At 42.6% G+C, this 14,776-nt stretch overlaps 1 protein-coding gene across 6 annotated transcripts in view; it reads left to right on the forward strand.

Annotated features, from left to right (window-relative positions):
• FAT1 (FAT atypical cadherin 1) overlaps positions 1–14,776 on the forward strand; it is a 112,142-nt gene that overhangs the window by 8,462 nt on the left and 88,904 nt on the right. For all 6 annotated transcript variants that reach the window (XM_060278780.2, XM_060278782.2, XM_035111841.3 and 3 more), the window contains exon 2: positions 1,104–4,393. In XM_060278780.2, the coding sequence (XP_060134763.2) occupies positions 1,123–4,393 (3,271 nt within the window). In that variant the 5' untranslated portion in view covers positions 1,104–1,122. The remainder of the gene's footprint in view (positions 1–1,103; positions 4,394–14,776) is intronic.

Consider the following 14,776-nt stretch of genomic DNA (forward strand, 5'->3'; position numbering starts at 1 on the left):
CCCCCCCAATTTCCTCCCTGACTGAAGTTCCCTTCTTATTACTCTCTCAGATTCAGCACCACAGTTCACCTCACTAGCTTCTCTAACCCTCTATCTCAAATCCTCTCCACCTCACTCATCAACCACCCCCTTCTGACTGCCTGCTTCTCCCTATATACCCCTGCTTCTGCCTGGAGAGCTCCTATTGGCTATTCACCTCCCATACAACTTAACTCTTGCTGGTCCCCTAGAGGTGAAATGCCACATAAGCCATTAGAAAGACAGAAAGTACAGGTGTAAAGGCACTACAGCTACAGTGGTACCTCTACTTACAAATAACTTTACTTACGAATGTTTCTACTTACAAACGGAGCTCCGTCCACCATCTTGGATGCGGTTTAGATAGGATTTTTTCTACTTACGAATTTTTAGATAGGTTTGCTTCGACTTACGATTTTTTTCTCCCAATGCATTCCTATGGGATTCGACTTAAAAAAATTTTCGACTTACAAATGTGTGTTCGGAACGCATTAAATTCGTAAGTAGAGGTACCACTGTATTATTCATTGTAGTGGTATTGGGGTGACATTACTGCAGTTGTCTCCCCTCCCTCTTCCTGTGGGACAGAGAAGAGCAGGTAAGATAGTTGGGCGTTTCTTTCACTTATCTCATAAATAGTGCTGCATCATTCTGCCTGATCAAAGGAGTGCTGTGGTGCTTTTGCAACCAGCCTCTTCTGGTTGCAAAGGCCCAGGAGAGGCAATTGGCTCTATATGACGTATTTAACCAGTCCTTCCTTGGGTTGGCAAACTTGGCAAGAATACCAAGGAAGATCATTGCAACTATTAGGAGACAGCTGTTATTTAGCCTAGGGAAGTAGCACTAGGTACTGTATTGTTTTCAGGGAAATTCCTTGAATTGTAAACTCTGCTTTCGATTTCAGATTTTGGTTTATTGATTTGTAGAGAATACATTCGTTGTGACTGATAGCATTCTTTCTTGAGCAGAGTTCCTTACATCAAGTTCCTTACATCCTTTTCAACAAGGCTATGGGGACGGAGTAGCAAACTTTCCATAATAGTTTGGAAAACCCTGATTGATATTCTTCTTTGTTTTTGTTTCAGGTTTTTGGAACTTGCCTCCATGGAGAGCCATTTGACCATGTTGCTGCTGCTCCTGTTGCTGCTTGTGCAGCATTTTGGAAACTGTGAAGGAAATCAAAGAGCGCATCACACGCCGCCAATGCAGTTTACCCAAACTCACTACAATGCCACAGTATATGAAAACTCTGCAGCCAAGACTTACGTTGGACATCCAGTGAAAATGGGCATTTATATCACGAACTTGCTGTGGGATATAAAATACAAAATAATTTCTGGGGATAACGAGAACTTGTTCAAAGCGGAAGAGTATACGTTGGGAGACTTTTGCTTTTTACGAATACGGACCAAGGGAGGGAACACAGCTATACTTAACAGGGAAGTCAAAGACCATTACGTGTTAACTGTCAAAGCAATAGAGAAGAACACTAATATGGAAGCTCGTACAAGAGTCCGAGTGCAGGTGTGGGATACAAATGACTTACGGCCTTTGTTTTCTCCAACTTCTTACAGCGTTTCATTGCCTGAGAATACAGCAATAAGGACGAGCATTGCCAGAGTTAGCGCGACAGATGCAGATATTGGAACCAATGGAGAGTTTTATTACAGTTTTAAAGAGAGGACAGATATGTTTGCTATACATCCAACCAGCGGCATAATAGTCCTGACTGGCAGACTTGACTATTCAGAGACAAACGTTTATGAAATGGAAATCCTTGCTGTGGATCGTGGGATGAAATTGTACGGCAGTAGTGGGATCAGCAGCATGGCAAGGTTGACAGTTCATATAGAGCAGGCTAATGAGTACGCTCCGGTTATCACGGCCCTTACGTTGGCTCCTTCAGAGCTTGACAAGGATCCATCGTATGCCATCATAACAGTTGAAGACAGGGATCACGGTTCAAATGGAGAGGTAGCATCTCTGAGCATTGTGGCGGGTGACCCACTTCAGCAGTTTAAAACTGTAAGGACTTTTCCAGGAGGAAAAGAATATAAAATAAAAGCTGTTGGCAGTATCGATTGGGAGAGCCAGTTGTTTGGCTATAATCTAACTCTGCAAGCTAAAGATAAAGGAAATCCTCCAAAATTTTCTTCTGTCAAAGTAATTCATGTGGCACCCCCCAAATTTAGATCGGGACCAGTCCAGTTTGAAAGAGCTGTTTACAGGGCAGAAATAAGTGAATTTGCCCCGCCAAACACTCCTGTGGTTCTGGTAAAGACTTTGCCTGCTTATTCGCATTTGAAATACGTGTTTAGAAATGCACCAAGCAAAGTCAGATTCCACTTGAATCCTTATACTGGCCTTGTTAGTACTTTAGATCCCATAAATGCACAACATGCATCCCATATTGAATTTGACATTATGACAAGTGACAGAAAAGCCTCTGCAACAGTATTGATTAAAGTTATAGATATGAATACCCATTCCCCTGAATTTACCCAGACGTCTTATAAAGCTTCATTTGATGAGAATGTTCCTATAGGTACAAGTGTCATGAGCGTGAATGCAAAAGATCTTGATGAAGGTGAGAATGGCTATGTGACATATAGTATTGCAAATATAAGCCCTGTTCCTTTTGTGATAAACCACTTTACGGGTGTTATCAGTACCTCTGAAAACTTGGATTATGAATTAATGCCAAGAATCTATAAATTGAGAATCCGAGCTTCTGACTGGGGCACACCATATCGCCGAGAAGTTGAAGTCCCTGTTACTATAGCTTTAAATAATTTGAATGATAACACTCCACTGTTTGAGAAAATAAATTGTGAGGGAACAATCCCCAGGGAACTTGTTGTTGGAGAACAAATAACAACTGTGTCTGCTATTGATGCCGATGAGCTGCAGCTGGTACAATACCAAATTGAATCTGGAAATGAATTAGATTTATTCAGTTTAAATCCAAACTCTGGGGTGCTTTCCTTGAAACAATCATTAGGAGATGGCTTGGGTGCAAAAGCAACTTTTCATAGCTTGAGAATAACAGCCACAGATGGAGAAAATTTGTCAGCTCCGTTATATATTAACATTACTGTCATTGCCAGCCGCAAACCAGTATACCTGCAATGTGAAGAGACTGGTGTCGCCAAAATGCTGGCAGAGAAACTTCTGCAGGCAAATAAACTGCATGGTCGTGGTGAAGCCGACGATGTATTTTTTGACACTTACTCTCTGAATCTGCATGCACCTCAGTTTGGAAATAGCCTTCCCAGAAGCATTGAGGTAAAAGAAGATCAACTCATCGGTTCCAGCCTCATACATTTGAATGCTAGTGATCTAGATACTGGTTTCAATGGAAAGCTTGTCTATGCGATCTCTGGAGGTAATAACGATAGCAGCTTTATCATTGGCATGGAGACGGGAATTCTAAAAATCCTTTCGGCCCTTGACCGAGAAGTAAAAGATAAATATACATTGAATATTACTGTTTATGATCTTGGGATACCACAAAAGTCTGACTGGCATCTTTTAGATATCAGGGTTCTAGATGCCAATGACAATTGTCCAGAATTCTTACAGGATAGCTATTTTGTGGACGTGACTGAAAACATGAACCTAAATACAGAAATCATTCAAATAGAAGCCATTGATAAAGACTTGGGGACTAATGGGGAAGTGAGATATTCTTTTCTTACAGATACTGACACGTTTGCCATTGATAGTGTAACTGGTATTGTGAAAGTTGTGGGGCCTCTAGATCGTGAAGAGCAACCTGTGTATTTTCTGAAAATAGAGGCCAGGGACCAAGCTAAAGAAGCAGCACAGTTATCTTCAACCGTTCTGCTGAAGGTGTCTTTAGAAGATGTCAACGATAATCCTCCGAAATTTATCCCATCCAATTACCGTGTGAAAATTCGAGAAGACCTTCCGGAAGGAACAATCATCACATGGCTGGAAGCCCACGATCCTGACTTGGGCCAGTCAAGCCAAGTGCGATACAGCCTTTTAGATGGTGGGGATGGAAGTTTTGATGTAGATAAACTTAGTGGAGCAATTCGTATTGTACAGAGGCTGGATTTTGAGAGAAAACAAGTTTATAATCTGACGGTACGGGCCAAAGACAAAGGCAAACCAGTGTCATTGTCGTCTACCTGTTACATTGAGATTGAAGTAGTTGATGTAAACGAAAACCTTCACCCTCCACGCTTTCCCAGCTTTGTGGATAAAGGTTTTGTAAGCGAAGATGTTCCCATTGGTACTTCAGTGATGACTCTGTCGGCTTATGATGAGGATACAGGAAGAGATGGTGAGATCAGATACTCGATAAGGGATGGATCTGGTGTTGGAATTTTCAAAATAGATGAAGAAACAGGTAAGAACTTGTTATATTCTTTCGGTTTTTATTATGCAGCCTATTACATTGCTTTCAAAACAAGACCTTGCGTTAAATGTCCTTGAAATGAACAATAATTTATTTGTGCAGTGTTTGAAGGCTCTGAAATCAGTGAATGGTGTTTCATTTTTGTTTGCGACTTTAGTTTTTGTGTGAGGGTGGGGCTGGTCCAGGGCAGAAAGGAGCAGTGCTGGAAATACAGAAGGCAACGTCATTCCTTGTGCAGGTTCCTATATTCCCAGGGCTGTCTTAAGCATGTCGGGCGCCCGGGCGCTGTGGTGCAGAGATGGCTCTGGCGCCCCCGCCCCGCCCTGTTTCTTACCATGGCTGGTGGGCTGGCGCAGCGCGGCTTCCGCACGGCTCCACTGTGCAGCGGCGGCCCGGCGGCCTGGCACCCCGTGCCACCCAGCCTTCCCCTAGAGCCCCCCCCTGTATATTCCCATACTTGGGCTGCAATATTTAATCCACTTTCTGGGGTGTAAGCTCCACTTCCTTCTGAGTAGCTTGGGTTGCGCTGCCAGTCCCGGAAACTGCCTATAGGCATTGTCCATAAGAAGGAGCCTTTACTGGAATATTTCTAAAGATACTTTCTTTTATAAGGTTAAAAATAAGCAAAGATGCAAGGTCTGATTGTATGAATGAAGTGGTGTAAACAAAGCAGCCTGAAATGAAAATAGTCAATATTTACTAATTTTGATGTGCTAAACACGAAAACGACAATAAAATGTGTCACTTTGCTCCTGTTTAGGACATACAAAGACAGTGATGTATAAGCAACCATTGAGTGCATAATTTCATTTGGCAACGCTGTATTCTTCTAAGACAAACATTTAATATATTTAGGTGCCAGAGACAACGTTTCTCTTCAGGCAAAAACATTTCTTTTCAACCAGGCGTTTGGCTGATCAACATTTTATGACTTTTTAAACGTGTTTGTGGTAGAGAGTTATTGTGTTTTCGTTTCATTATGTATTTTGTATCCTCATTTTGTATTTTTTTCTGTTGTGAACCACCCTGGGATCTTCAGGTATACAAATTTAATAAATTATCATCATCATTATTCAATGCAAGATGAATGGACAACTTGGAACATTGTCAGGTCACATGATTATTGGAGCTCACTGCCAATTTAGAACTGAGATGCGGGTGGTGCTGTGTTCTAAACCACAGAGCTTAGGGCTTGCCAATCAGAAGGTTGGCGGTTCAAATCCCCGTGATGTGGTGAACTCCCGCTGTTCGGTCCCAGCTCCTGCCCACCTAGCAGTTCGAAAGCAGGTCAAAGTGCAAGTAGATAAATAGGTCCCACTCCGGCGGGAAGGTAAACGGCGTTTCCGTGCACTGCTCTGGTTCGCCAGAAGCAGCTTAGTCATGCTGGCCACATGACCTGGAAGCTGTCTGCGGACAAGTGCCGACTCCCTCGGCCTATAGAGCAAGATGAGCGCCGCAACCCGAGAGTTGTGCGCGACTGGACCTAACAGTCAGGGGTACCTTTACCTTTACTACTGTATATTCCTGCGTATAAGACTACTTTTTAACCCAGGAAAATCTTCTCAAAAGTTGGCTGTCTTATACGCCGGGTCGTATTTCTTATACAGCGAGTATGTCCCAAACTCTATATTTTAACTGGAAAAGTTGGGGGTCGTCTTATACACCCAGTCGTCTTTTACGCCGGAATATACGGTAATTTAGTACAAATGGAACCTGCAACAAAACATTGCTGTTGATTCCCTGTTGGAAGTGTCTCTTTCTCTTTCAACCCTTTCTCTTTTTAATGTTTTTATTTATTATTGCATTTATATCCCACCTTTCGTCCGAGGAGGTCAAGGGGACATGCATAGTTCTCTGCCTCTCCCTTTTATTCTCGTGCCCAGTGAGGTACATAGATTAGGCTGAGAGACTGTGACTGGCCCAAGGTCACCCAGTGAGCTGCACGAATGGCGATTTTGAACCCTGGTTTCCCAGATATTAATGCAACACTCCAACCTGAAGGTTTCAAAGGACAGGTAGACTAATATAGACTGGTGGCAGTGCTTGAAGGTAGCCTGGATCCTGCTTCTTTATTTTGATGGTGAGATAACGAAAGTGGATGAGGCTTAAATCTGAGTTGGTATGCATAGGATGGCCCTGATAGTCACCAATTGACAAAAGTATGCTGGACTACAATCCTAGAATTCTATATTGGATGCATAGGGTCTATTTAGCATGCTTTTTAGCGAATGAACTTGATGAGCCTAAAACAGTTCCTGTGGACATAACAACCACACAATTCTTTAATAATTCGGTTTTTTTTCCAAATGTGAAATGGAAGATGGGCTGCTCTTAGATAAATACTGTACAGTACTCAATTTGCTGTTTGAGAAGAGAATTGCTGAGGGCGGCAGTGCTCCTCCTTAAAGATCCTGCTGGATAAACCCTCATAGGGGTTGGTAAATAGGAACTCAACATGAAAGCTGGGGGGTTCTCCTTATTCCTTTCTTTCTGGCTGCTTGAAAGTAAGCATTGTTTAGCAGTGACCCCTATTGGCTGGGTCATAGCCTGGTGTGATGAAAACAGCCCAGCCCAGGAGAGAACTGAGATGTACTGACCTTGGGTGTGAAACAGTCGCATTTCAACTCGAGATTTCCTTGTCAATGAGAATCGGTTCATTCAGTGAAGTACGCATGCCTTTGCTTGCAGTGAAGCTGGAACATGCTCTGCTTTACCTTTGGTCAAAAGTTAAAAGGGGTCCCATGACTAGCTTCGTATTATGTGAGAACAGCAGGCATTTTCATTTAGAACTTCTGCTTGCCTTTAATATTATTTCTTTTTATCTTAAAATTGGCGTGTCTTGTCAGACTTACTCTTGCAGACAGGAATTTAGCAACTGTTTAACTAATTGGGTGTGTTCCATAGCCCTGGGGACTGTTCTTTCACCTTTCTTGGGTAGTTTAAGAATCCATTCTCTCTCTCCCCCCCCCCCCCACCTATGCCTCCTCACAGTTTCTTTTGGTGTGAGTGCTGTAAGGGAGGAAAAAATGCAAATATGGTTAACACAAACCAAAGGCTATCTGAAAGCTTCAGCAAGTGTTGCAGTTGAATTAAAGTTCATATTTCTTTCTTGTTACTCAGTGCTTCTCAGTGAGCAGAAAAAGAGGGTGGAACAGGGAGTAGCATTATAGGGAGTTGCAGGCAACAACCTATTTGCATGGCTGAATCCTGTGCATGTTGTCCGGCCACTTCCAGGTTGGTGTGATGTGCATCGGTTGGATGTCCGTAAGTTGGTCGTTGCCTGTGTAGAACAATATGCGCTGAGCGATGATGTCCTGGTGCAAATCAGCTCATTCCCAAATTCTTGGCTCCTAATAATATACGAGTAGTGCTTAGTAACCAGGCATGCATTGGACCTTTACTGAGAAGGCAAATTCGGTATGCTGGAGCACTGTCATGCTGTTGCCTTTATCTTTGTATCTAAATCAGTACAGATGGCAGGCTACTGCTGCAAGTGGCCTTGCCACTGCAGTGTGTACTCAAAAAAGCTAAACAATGGTTCTTTCTCATCATGGAGCAGAGCTATGTGTCTCCTGCACCAGCTGCCAGTGAGCTAATCGGCTCAATGCAAGGTGTCAGTACTAGAGTGAATGCAAAGCCCCAAATGGCTTGAGGCCCAAGGAGCTTTAAAAGCACCCTTCCCCAATATCGACCCCTTGCATCTGGCTCTGTTGATGGTGCTGCCATTGGGGGTTGGCAGTGACCCTAGACAGGGCCTTTTTGTTGGTGGGTCCCTGTTGGGGGAATGCCTTGTCGTGAGTCCCTGTCAACCAGGCAACATCCAATGGCAGGACCACAGTGTCTCCCTCATTATTAACTTATACCGTAGGTGAAATTCAAAAACATTTTTATCCCAAACAAATTTTAAAAAATCCTTCCAGTAACACCTTAGAGACCAACTAAGTTTGTCATTGGTATGAGCTTTCGTGTTGAGTACGTCAGACCAACACGGCTACCTATCTGTAACTGTTTACAGATACTGTTCATGGCAACACTGACATTATATTCCCTGTAAAAGAAGGCAAATGTTTGTTTGTTTTCAGAAGTTTTAATTGCATTGTATTACTGATGACACCCTGGGCTCCTTTGGGATGAAGGCTGGGAAATAAATTTAATGAATAAACTATTGGTGCGGAACCTGTGGCTCTCTAGATATTGCAGAAGTCCAACTTTTAGTGGCCCAGCTGGCATGGTCCATGGAGGGAGATGGTGGGAGTTGCCGTCCAGTAACTCTTTCAGTGCCACAGGCACTTTAACCACAAATGTCATGGCTGAGCAGCATTTGAATCCCTAGCTTGCTGAGCGATTGAGCTCCAGACAGCAGGTGAGATGATAAACCTGTGTTTGGATTGCACCACCTCAGGTCGCAGATGGGAGATCATGTGCTTAAATGTTTCTCCATAGCAACAACAAAAATCACAGAAAAGCATTGTGGAAGCTAGAAACCTTCCTCCCAATATCTAATTTGCTATACGAACAGGTTAATATTTTAACGCACAGACACAGTCCTTTCAGGAGTGTAGACTAAAGTGGTAGAATTGAGAAATAGGTTTACCTCATTCAATGAAGCAGAAGCACAGCACTTAGTTAAACTGGAATTCCCTCCCCCAGGAGACAGTGATGGGCACCAACTTGGATGGCTTTAAAAGATGGAACCAATTCATGGAGGAAAGGGCTATCTGGCCATCTGCTATGATGGCTATGCTCTCCCTCCACCGTTGGAAGCAACAATGCTTCCAAATACCAGTTGCCGAATGCCACAGGTGGGGAAAGGGCTCTTGTGCTCATGTTGCTGGTTTCCCACAGGCATCTGGTTGGCCACTGTGAGAACAGGACTCTGGACTAGATAGGTAATTGGCCTGGCCCAGCAGGCTCTTCTCACATTCTCACCTTCTGCTGGAGAGAACTAAGCCTAACATGCAGCAAACAGACACCACCCATTGCCTACAACGATGCTTGAAGTTGATCAGTTTCTACCATTCTGTAGAACTTCAGAAGCCCTTTTTCTCTTCGGTCTGATGTGCATTTTATACTATCCGCTCCCTGGTCACATCTTCATATTGACTTTTCACTCCACTTGTAAAACTCTTAGTGCTGGTTTCTCCAGATCTTATTCCTCTCCAGCCCCACAGTGCACCTTATTCTGACGTGTAAACAAGAGAAGCATACTGTGGCAGCCAGTGGTAGGCATTACACTAGGGAATTTATGTGTGGAAAATCACAATGATAAAGAAACAGGGGAGCAAATACTGTCACATGTGTCCCAGCAATTAACTTTGGCTTGGGGAAGTCGGTATACAGTAGCAGTGAGCTTCCCACCCCCACCCTATCCTCTTTTTGGCTGGGGTCCTAATCTGCTGTGCTGTGAAAAATTCGGTCTGGAATTTTCTGCTTGGTCCAAGAGCAAATGGCCTTGTCGTGCCCGTCATGTATTGTTAAAAAAGCAGACTGCATGAAAGTGACGGCAGATAAAAGTGGAATGTGTGTACTGATTATGTCTGTATAATTTTTGGTGCAGCAGCAGTGTCCTTCTCCTTTTGCCTTACTTGCACAAAAGATTAGTAGCAACCATAGTTCAGCTCTTTTCATCTCTTGTCTCAGAAGCATGGCATTTCCATTGTGGCTAATTTTGAAGTACAAGGACGCATGCCGAGGAGAATTTCCAGAACACATACCTTGCTGCATGGATTTCTTTTCTTGTGTAGTGCTGTGTTGAAATCCTTTGTCAGGTGGAAGTGGCGGGGAGTGAGGGAGCAGTTGACTGTACTTAAATGGACACGAGGTTTTCGTTCTCCTTTTTTTACTGACCTGAGCAGTTAATGATCAACAACTGTTATGCCACTTGGGTTAGGAATGTTGATTGCTTTTTGGGGGGGATTATATGGGCAATTATATAAGCAGAAGGTTCGGCAATTCACTGTGAAATTAGGTTGCATAGTGTGATAGTTAAGATACAGCCTTCAAATATTATTCACATTTTTATTGGTAATTAGGAATAGCTGCAAAAGGTGTATTGGGTTAGCTTTTTACCAGTTTTAGCAATGATTTACAGAATAACGTTCTTAATTTTGCTTTGTAAAAATGCAGCTGTTGCTATGGGTTTCAATCGCCTTCTAAATCCAATCGCCTTCTAAATCCAGCCCGCGGACAGTCCGGGAATCAGCATGTTTTTACATGAGTAGAATGTGTCCTTTTATTTAAAATGCATCTCTGGGTTATTTGTGGGGCATAGGAATTCGTTCATTTTTTCGCAAAATATATTCCGGCCCCCCACAAGGTCTGAGGGACAGTGGACCGTCCCCCTGCTAAAAAAATTGCTGACCCCTGGCTTATATTCATCATGGTTTATTGGACTGAAACAAACCACAGTCCCAGGTTTGGGTGCAACACTAAGCCAGGGATTGTTGTTTGTCTCCAATGTTTCCAATAAACCATGCAAGCTGGGGGAGTAGGGAGAAGCCAAGTGGGCAAGATTTGCTTATGTACAGTAAACCGTGGTTTATGGTTACTGTTATCTACTAATGAGTCCGTTGTGGCAGGTAAAATGGTACAATGTTTTCAGCAGCAGGATCAATACGCAGCCCATAAATTGAGATTTAAGGGGCTGTTGTCCACCACATCAATTCCTTCCAACGTGTGCTGGTCTAATCCCATTGTTTAAAAAGTCCTTTCGTTTTAGCACAGCATCTGGCACTAGAGTCTTATGCTTGATATTCAGTGTGATAAGTTAGTGGATTACAGCATTACTTGATGACTTGCATGCATGTGAGCCGTCCCAGATCAAAATCCACAGGTTTCTGGGGGTAGGAAGACAGCTGCTGGTGGCCTTCAACAGAGAAACAGATGGGCGTAATGGGGGCCACTGGAGAGAGTGGTTGAGGAGGAGGATATTTTGATGAGAATAAAATGGAAACTCTGTGGGTTTCTAGGGAACTATTGCACTCGCATGCGGATACCACTTTGGAAAGTGCTCCAGCAGGGCGCTTTCTGTGTCAGAGTGTTTCCAAAGTGATTTGCAAACGTGCATGGTGCTTCTATGGCATCATGGAACATGGTAATAATGGAGCTTCATGTGTTACAAAGTATGTGATTCACAGGAGGGGTAGATGTTCTCACCTATAACACATGAAGAGTTCTGCCAGCCTAGTGAGTGGATGAATTGGTTCCAAGTATGGAGTGATCCAGTAATATATGCACATTGCATGTATGAACCAGCACCATATCCGAATAGTGTGATGGAATGCCAGTAATGATTCTACCAGAATAGGGTGCCATACCTGCTGATAACCTCAAAATGAATAGCCCTGTGAAAAATTGGTAGCTTTCTTCAGTAAGCTGAGTGGTGCCTTGTTTAGAGTTTGGCAGTAGTTGTGTGTGTGTGTGTGTGTGTGTGTGTGTGTGTGTGTTAAAAATCTAAAATTCTTCTTTAAAATGTTTCTAGTCATGTTATACTAGAGTCTAGTGTAGTTCCCTTCTGTTTTCTTAAAATTCTGGATGATTGCCAACCTCTGGTTCACACTCCCTGTACATTTTCTTCTGTGCTTCCCACAAGAAATATAAGCAGCGCTGTTGTTTGCACTTTGCTGAAAACACAATAGTTGGCTCTTTGCTTCTCTGCTGCGTACTCTCAAGCTTTTCCCATGTCCTAACACCAGAACTTCACCAACATAGAACTGTTTCAGTATACAACCACAACTGTATTACTTGTCACATAATTTGACATACAACTCAACATAGTTAACTAGAAGAAGAAGAAAAACCCTTGAGCTTTTAAAATAACCGCAAACTGAGATAACAATAGGAGCTGTCTGCTTTGGTCCCAAAAGATTTCTTGAACTGGAAATAATATGTTGAGTTCTAAGGCAGCCCCATCAGGGACTCTAATTGCATTTTTTTTTACTCATTGTCTTGAAATATGCTTACACTTATTTTGTGATAGAGAAGACTTCTCATTCAGCTCCCCCATTTCCTCCAGATATTGTAGTACTGGACTCCAGTTTCTGTAGACTCATCTAATAGTAACGTGCTGCTTGTTTGCTTGGTTTTTTAAAAATATCTTAAGTCCATTTTGCTTAAGTGAACTGACAAGTGAAGTCCATCATATTTGAGAACACATTTTCAGAATTTAAATAGGAATATGGCACATGCAGTACACAATGTTATTTGTTGAACTTTGTCAGTCTGGCAAAACACACAAATGCCCACCCCTCCAAAACACATACACACATATAATATATAATAGGCAAATGTCAAGCATCTTTTTTATATTGTTTCAAAATAGGTTTGCAGTGCAAAGCTCGTTTTCATCCCATCTAGTTTGTATAAACAATGATGAACCTCATTTTAAAAATATACATATTTTATGAAGCAGCTTTGTTAGGTACATTCTTGATCAGAAATCATACGTTTCTTAGGAGCTTCTTCAGGTTACAGGAGAGGGCAGGTTTCATGCTTGTGGGGTGTGCTTTAATTTTTTTAGAACCTCCAGACACCCACCGACTGGAGCCACGTATAAAAGAGATGCACTTAGAATTAAAGAATACAGAGCCCAGGATTTTAGAGCTGAATGAAGCTCCTAGTCCTTCCATATAAAAACTGGTTAACCCCCTCCCCTCAGGCAAGCTTTTTTCATGTAAGTATAATTTAGTGGTGTGTGCGTCATTTTGTTGTGACCATTGTAAAACAATTTTGAGTAAAAAAAACACCAACCATTGCCAATTTACTTCAAATACAGAGATTTACCAGTAGATCTCAATCAGTGTTAGACTTACATTTGAGAATACCTGTTCATAAAAGGATATGGTGGAATTCAAATAGGAAATTTTGCTACTGGCATAGGTCCATTTGTGATTCAGTGGAGATTTCTGGACTTTTCTCTGGGACAGGTTCTCCCTGCTCACTAACCCTATTACCTCTTCAGCTTCTGACACTTTTCCTTCCCAGTCTTCTCCCTCTTCTCCCTCTGACATTTATCATCCCACCACCAATCCCCATGCACTGAGCCTTTTTCCCTTGGGGGTTCCCCAGCTGGTTCCTTCCACCAATTCCTCTGCGTCCAACCAGACCTGACAAGTACAGTCATGGCAGCACACTGTGACTTTCATGTGTGAATCTTCCCATCCATCTTAAAGTTGGAGCCAGATACTATTTACCACCAGAGCCATAGTTTAGATCAGGTCTCCTCTACCTCGGCCCGCCAGATGTTTTGGGACTACAATTCCCAGCATCCCTGACCACTGGTCATGCTAGCTAGTGATCATGGGAGTTGTAGGCCAAAAAAATCTGGAGGGCCAAGGTTGAGGAAGCCTGGTTTAGATTGAGGAATGATGGAAACATGGTTCACACATGCATATATATGATGGCTGTCAGCTGAACTGACTCCATTGCAAATAATACAGTGTTTGTAAAGTTCTGTTGATGTTAAAAAGAGATGGGATAGCTCATTCAATCCACCATAAGAGACATCAAGTACAGTCATACCTCAGGTTAAGTACGCTTCAGGTTGAGTACTTTCAATTTAAGTACTCCGCGGACCCGTCTGGAATGGATTAATCCACTTTCCATTACTTTCAATGGGAAAGTTTGCTTCAGGTTAAGTACGCTTCAGGTTAAGTACGGACTTCCAGAACCAATTAAGTACTTAACCTGAGATGCAACTGTATTGAATACATACATGTGGACCAAGGCCAGAGTTTATTTCTAAATGTCTGCAGTGTAACTTCCCTGCTTGAGTTTCCTTTCTCTTTCAGCCATTTAGCCTTGCATTACCCGCAGAGTAACTGCCAGCAGAACAGTTAATCTTTCTTGAACTTACAAGTACAGAGGGAACCAAAAAGAACCATAAACCCAGGTCTTAAACAAAGATACAGATGTCAAAAGAAAACAGTTTCTTCTTACTTCAGATTAAGCTGTTGTTGGCTCCAGGATTTGTAAGCGGCAGCGTCATGCAGGCTAACACAGAGCTTGTGCACTAATACCAACACAGCATATTCACTTGGAAAGGGCATCGTCTTTTTGAAGCTCGCGATGCTGCGAAACCTCCGCAGATAAACAACAGAAGCGTTATTTGTCTGTGCTGAAATCTGTTTGTCATTTGTGTCAGCTGTTTCAAATGGCCCGGTGGAGAATTGTTGGAATTCTTTTGGAACGGGAAAATGCATTTATGGCAGGGTATACGCATAGCTTGATATGCTGAAGGACAATCAGAACAATTAGCAACATCCTCTTACCTTAATTCTATCCAATCAAAGTGGGATAGCTTAGGCACTGGTGAAGGCAGCTCTGAGTATGATGATTTAAAGCTGTATGTTTCGATCTTTAAAAGCTGGTGCTGTT

This window comes from Zootoca vivipara, chromosome Z1 (genome assembly GCF_965207765.1).
Source record: "Zootoca vivipara chromosome Z1, rZooViv2.hap1.1, whole genome shotgun sequence".
NCBI lineage: Eukaryota > Metazoa > Chordata > Lepidosauria > Squamata > Lacertidae > Zootoca > Zootoca vivipara.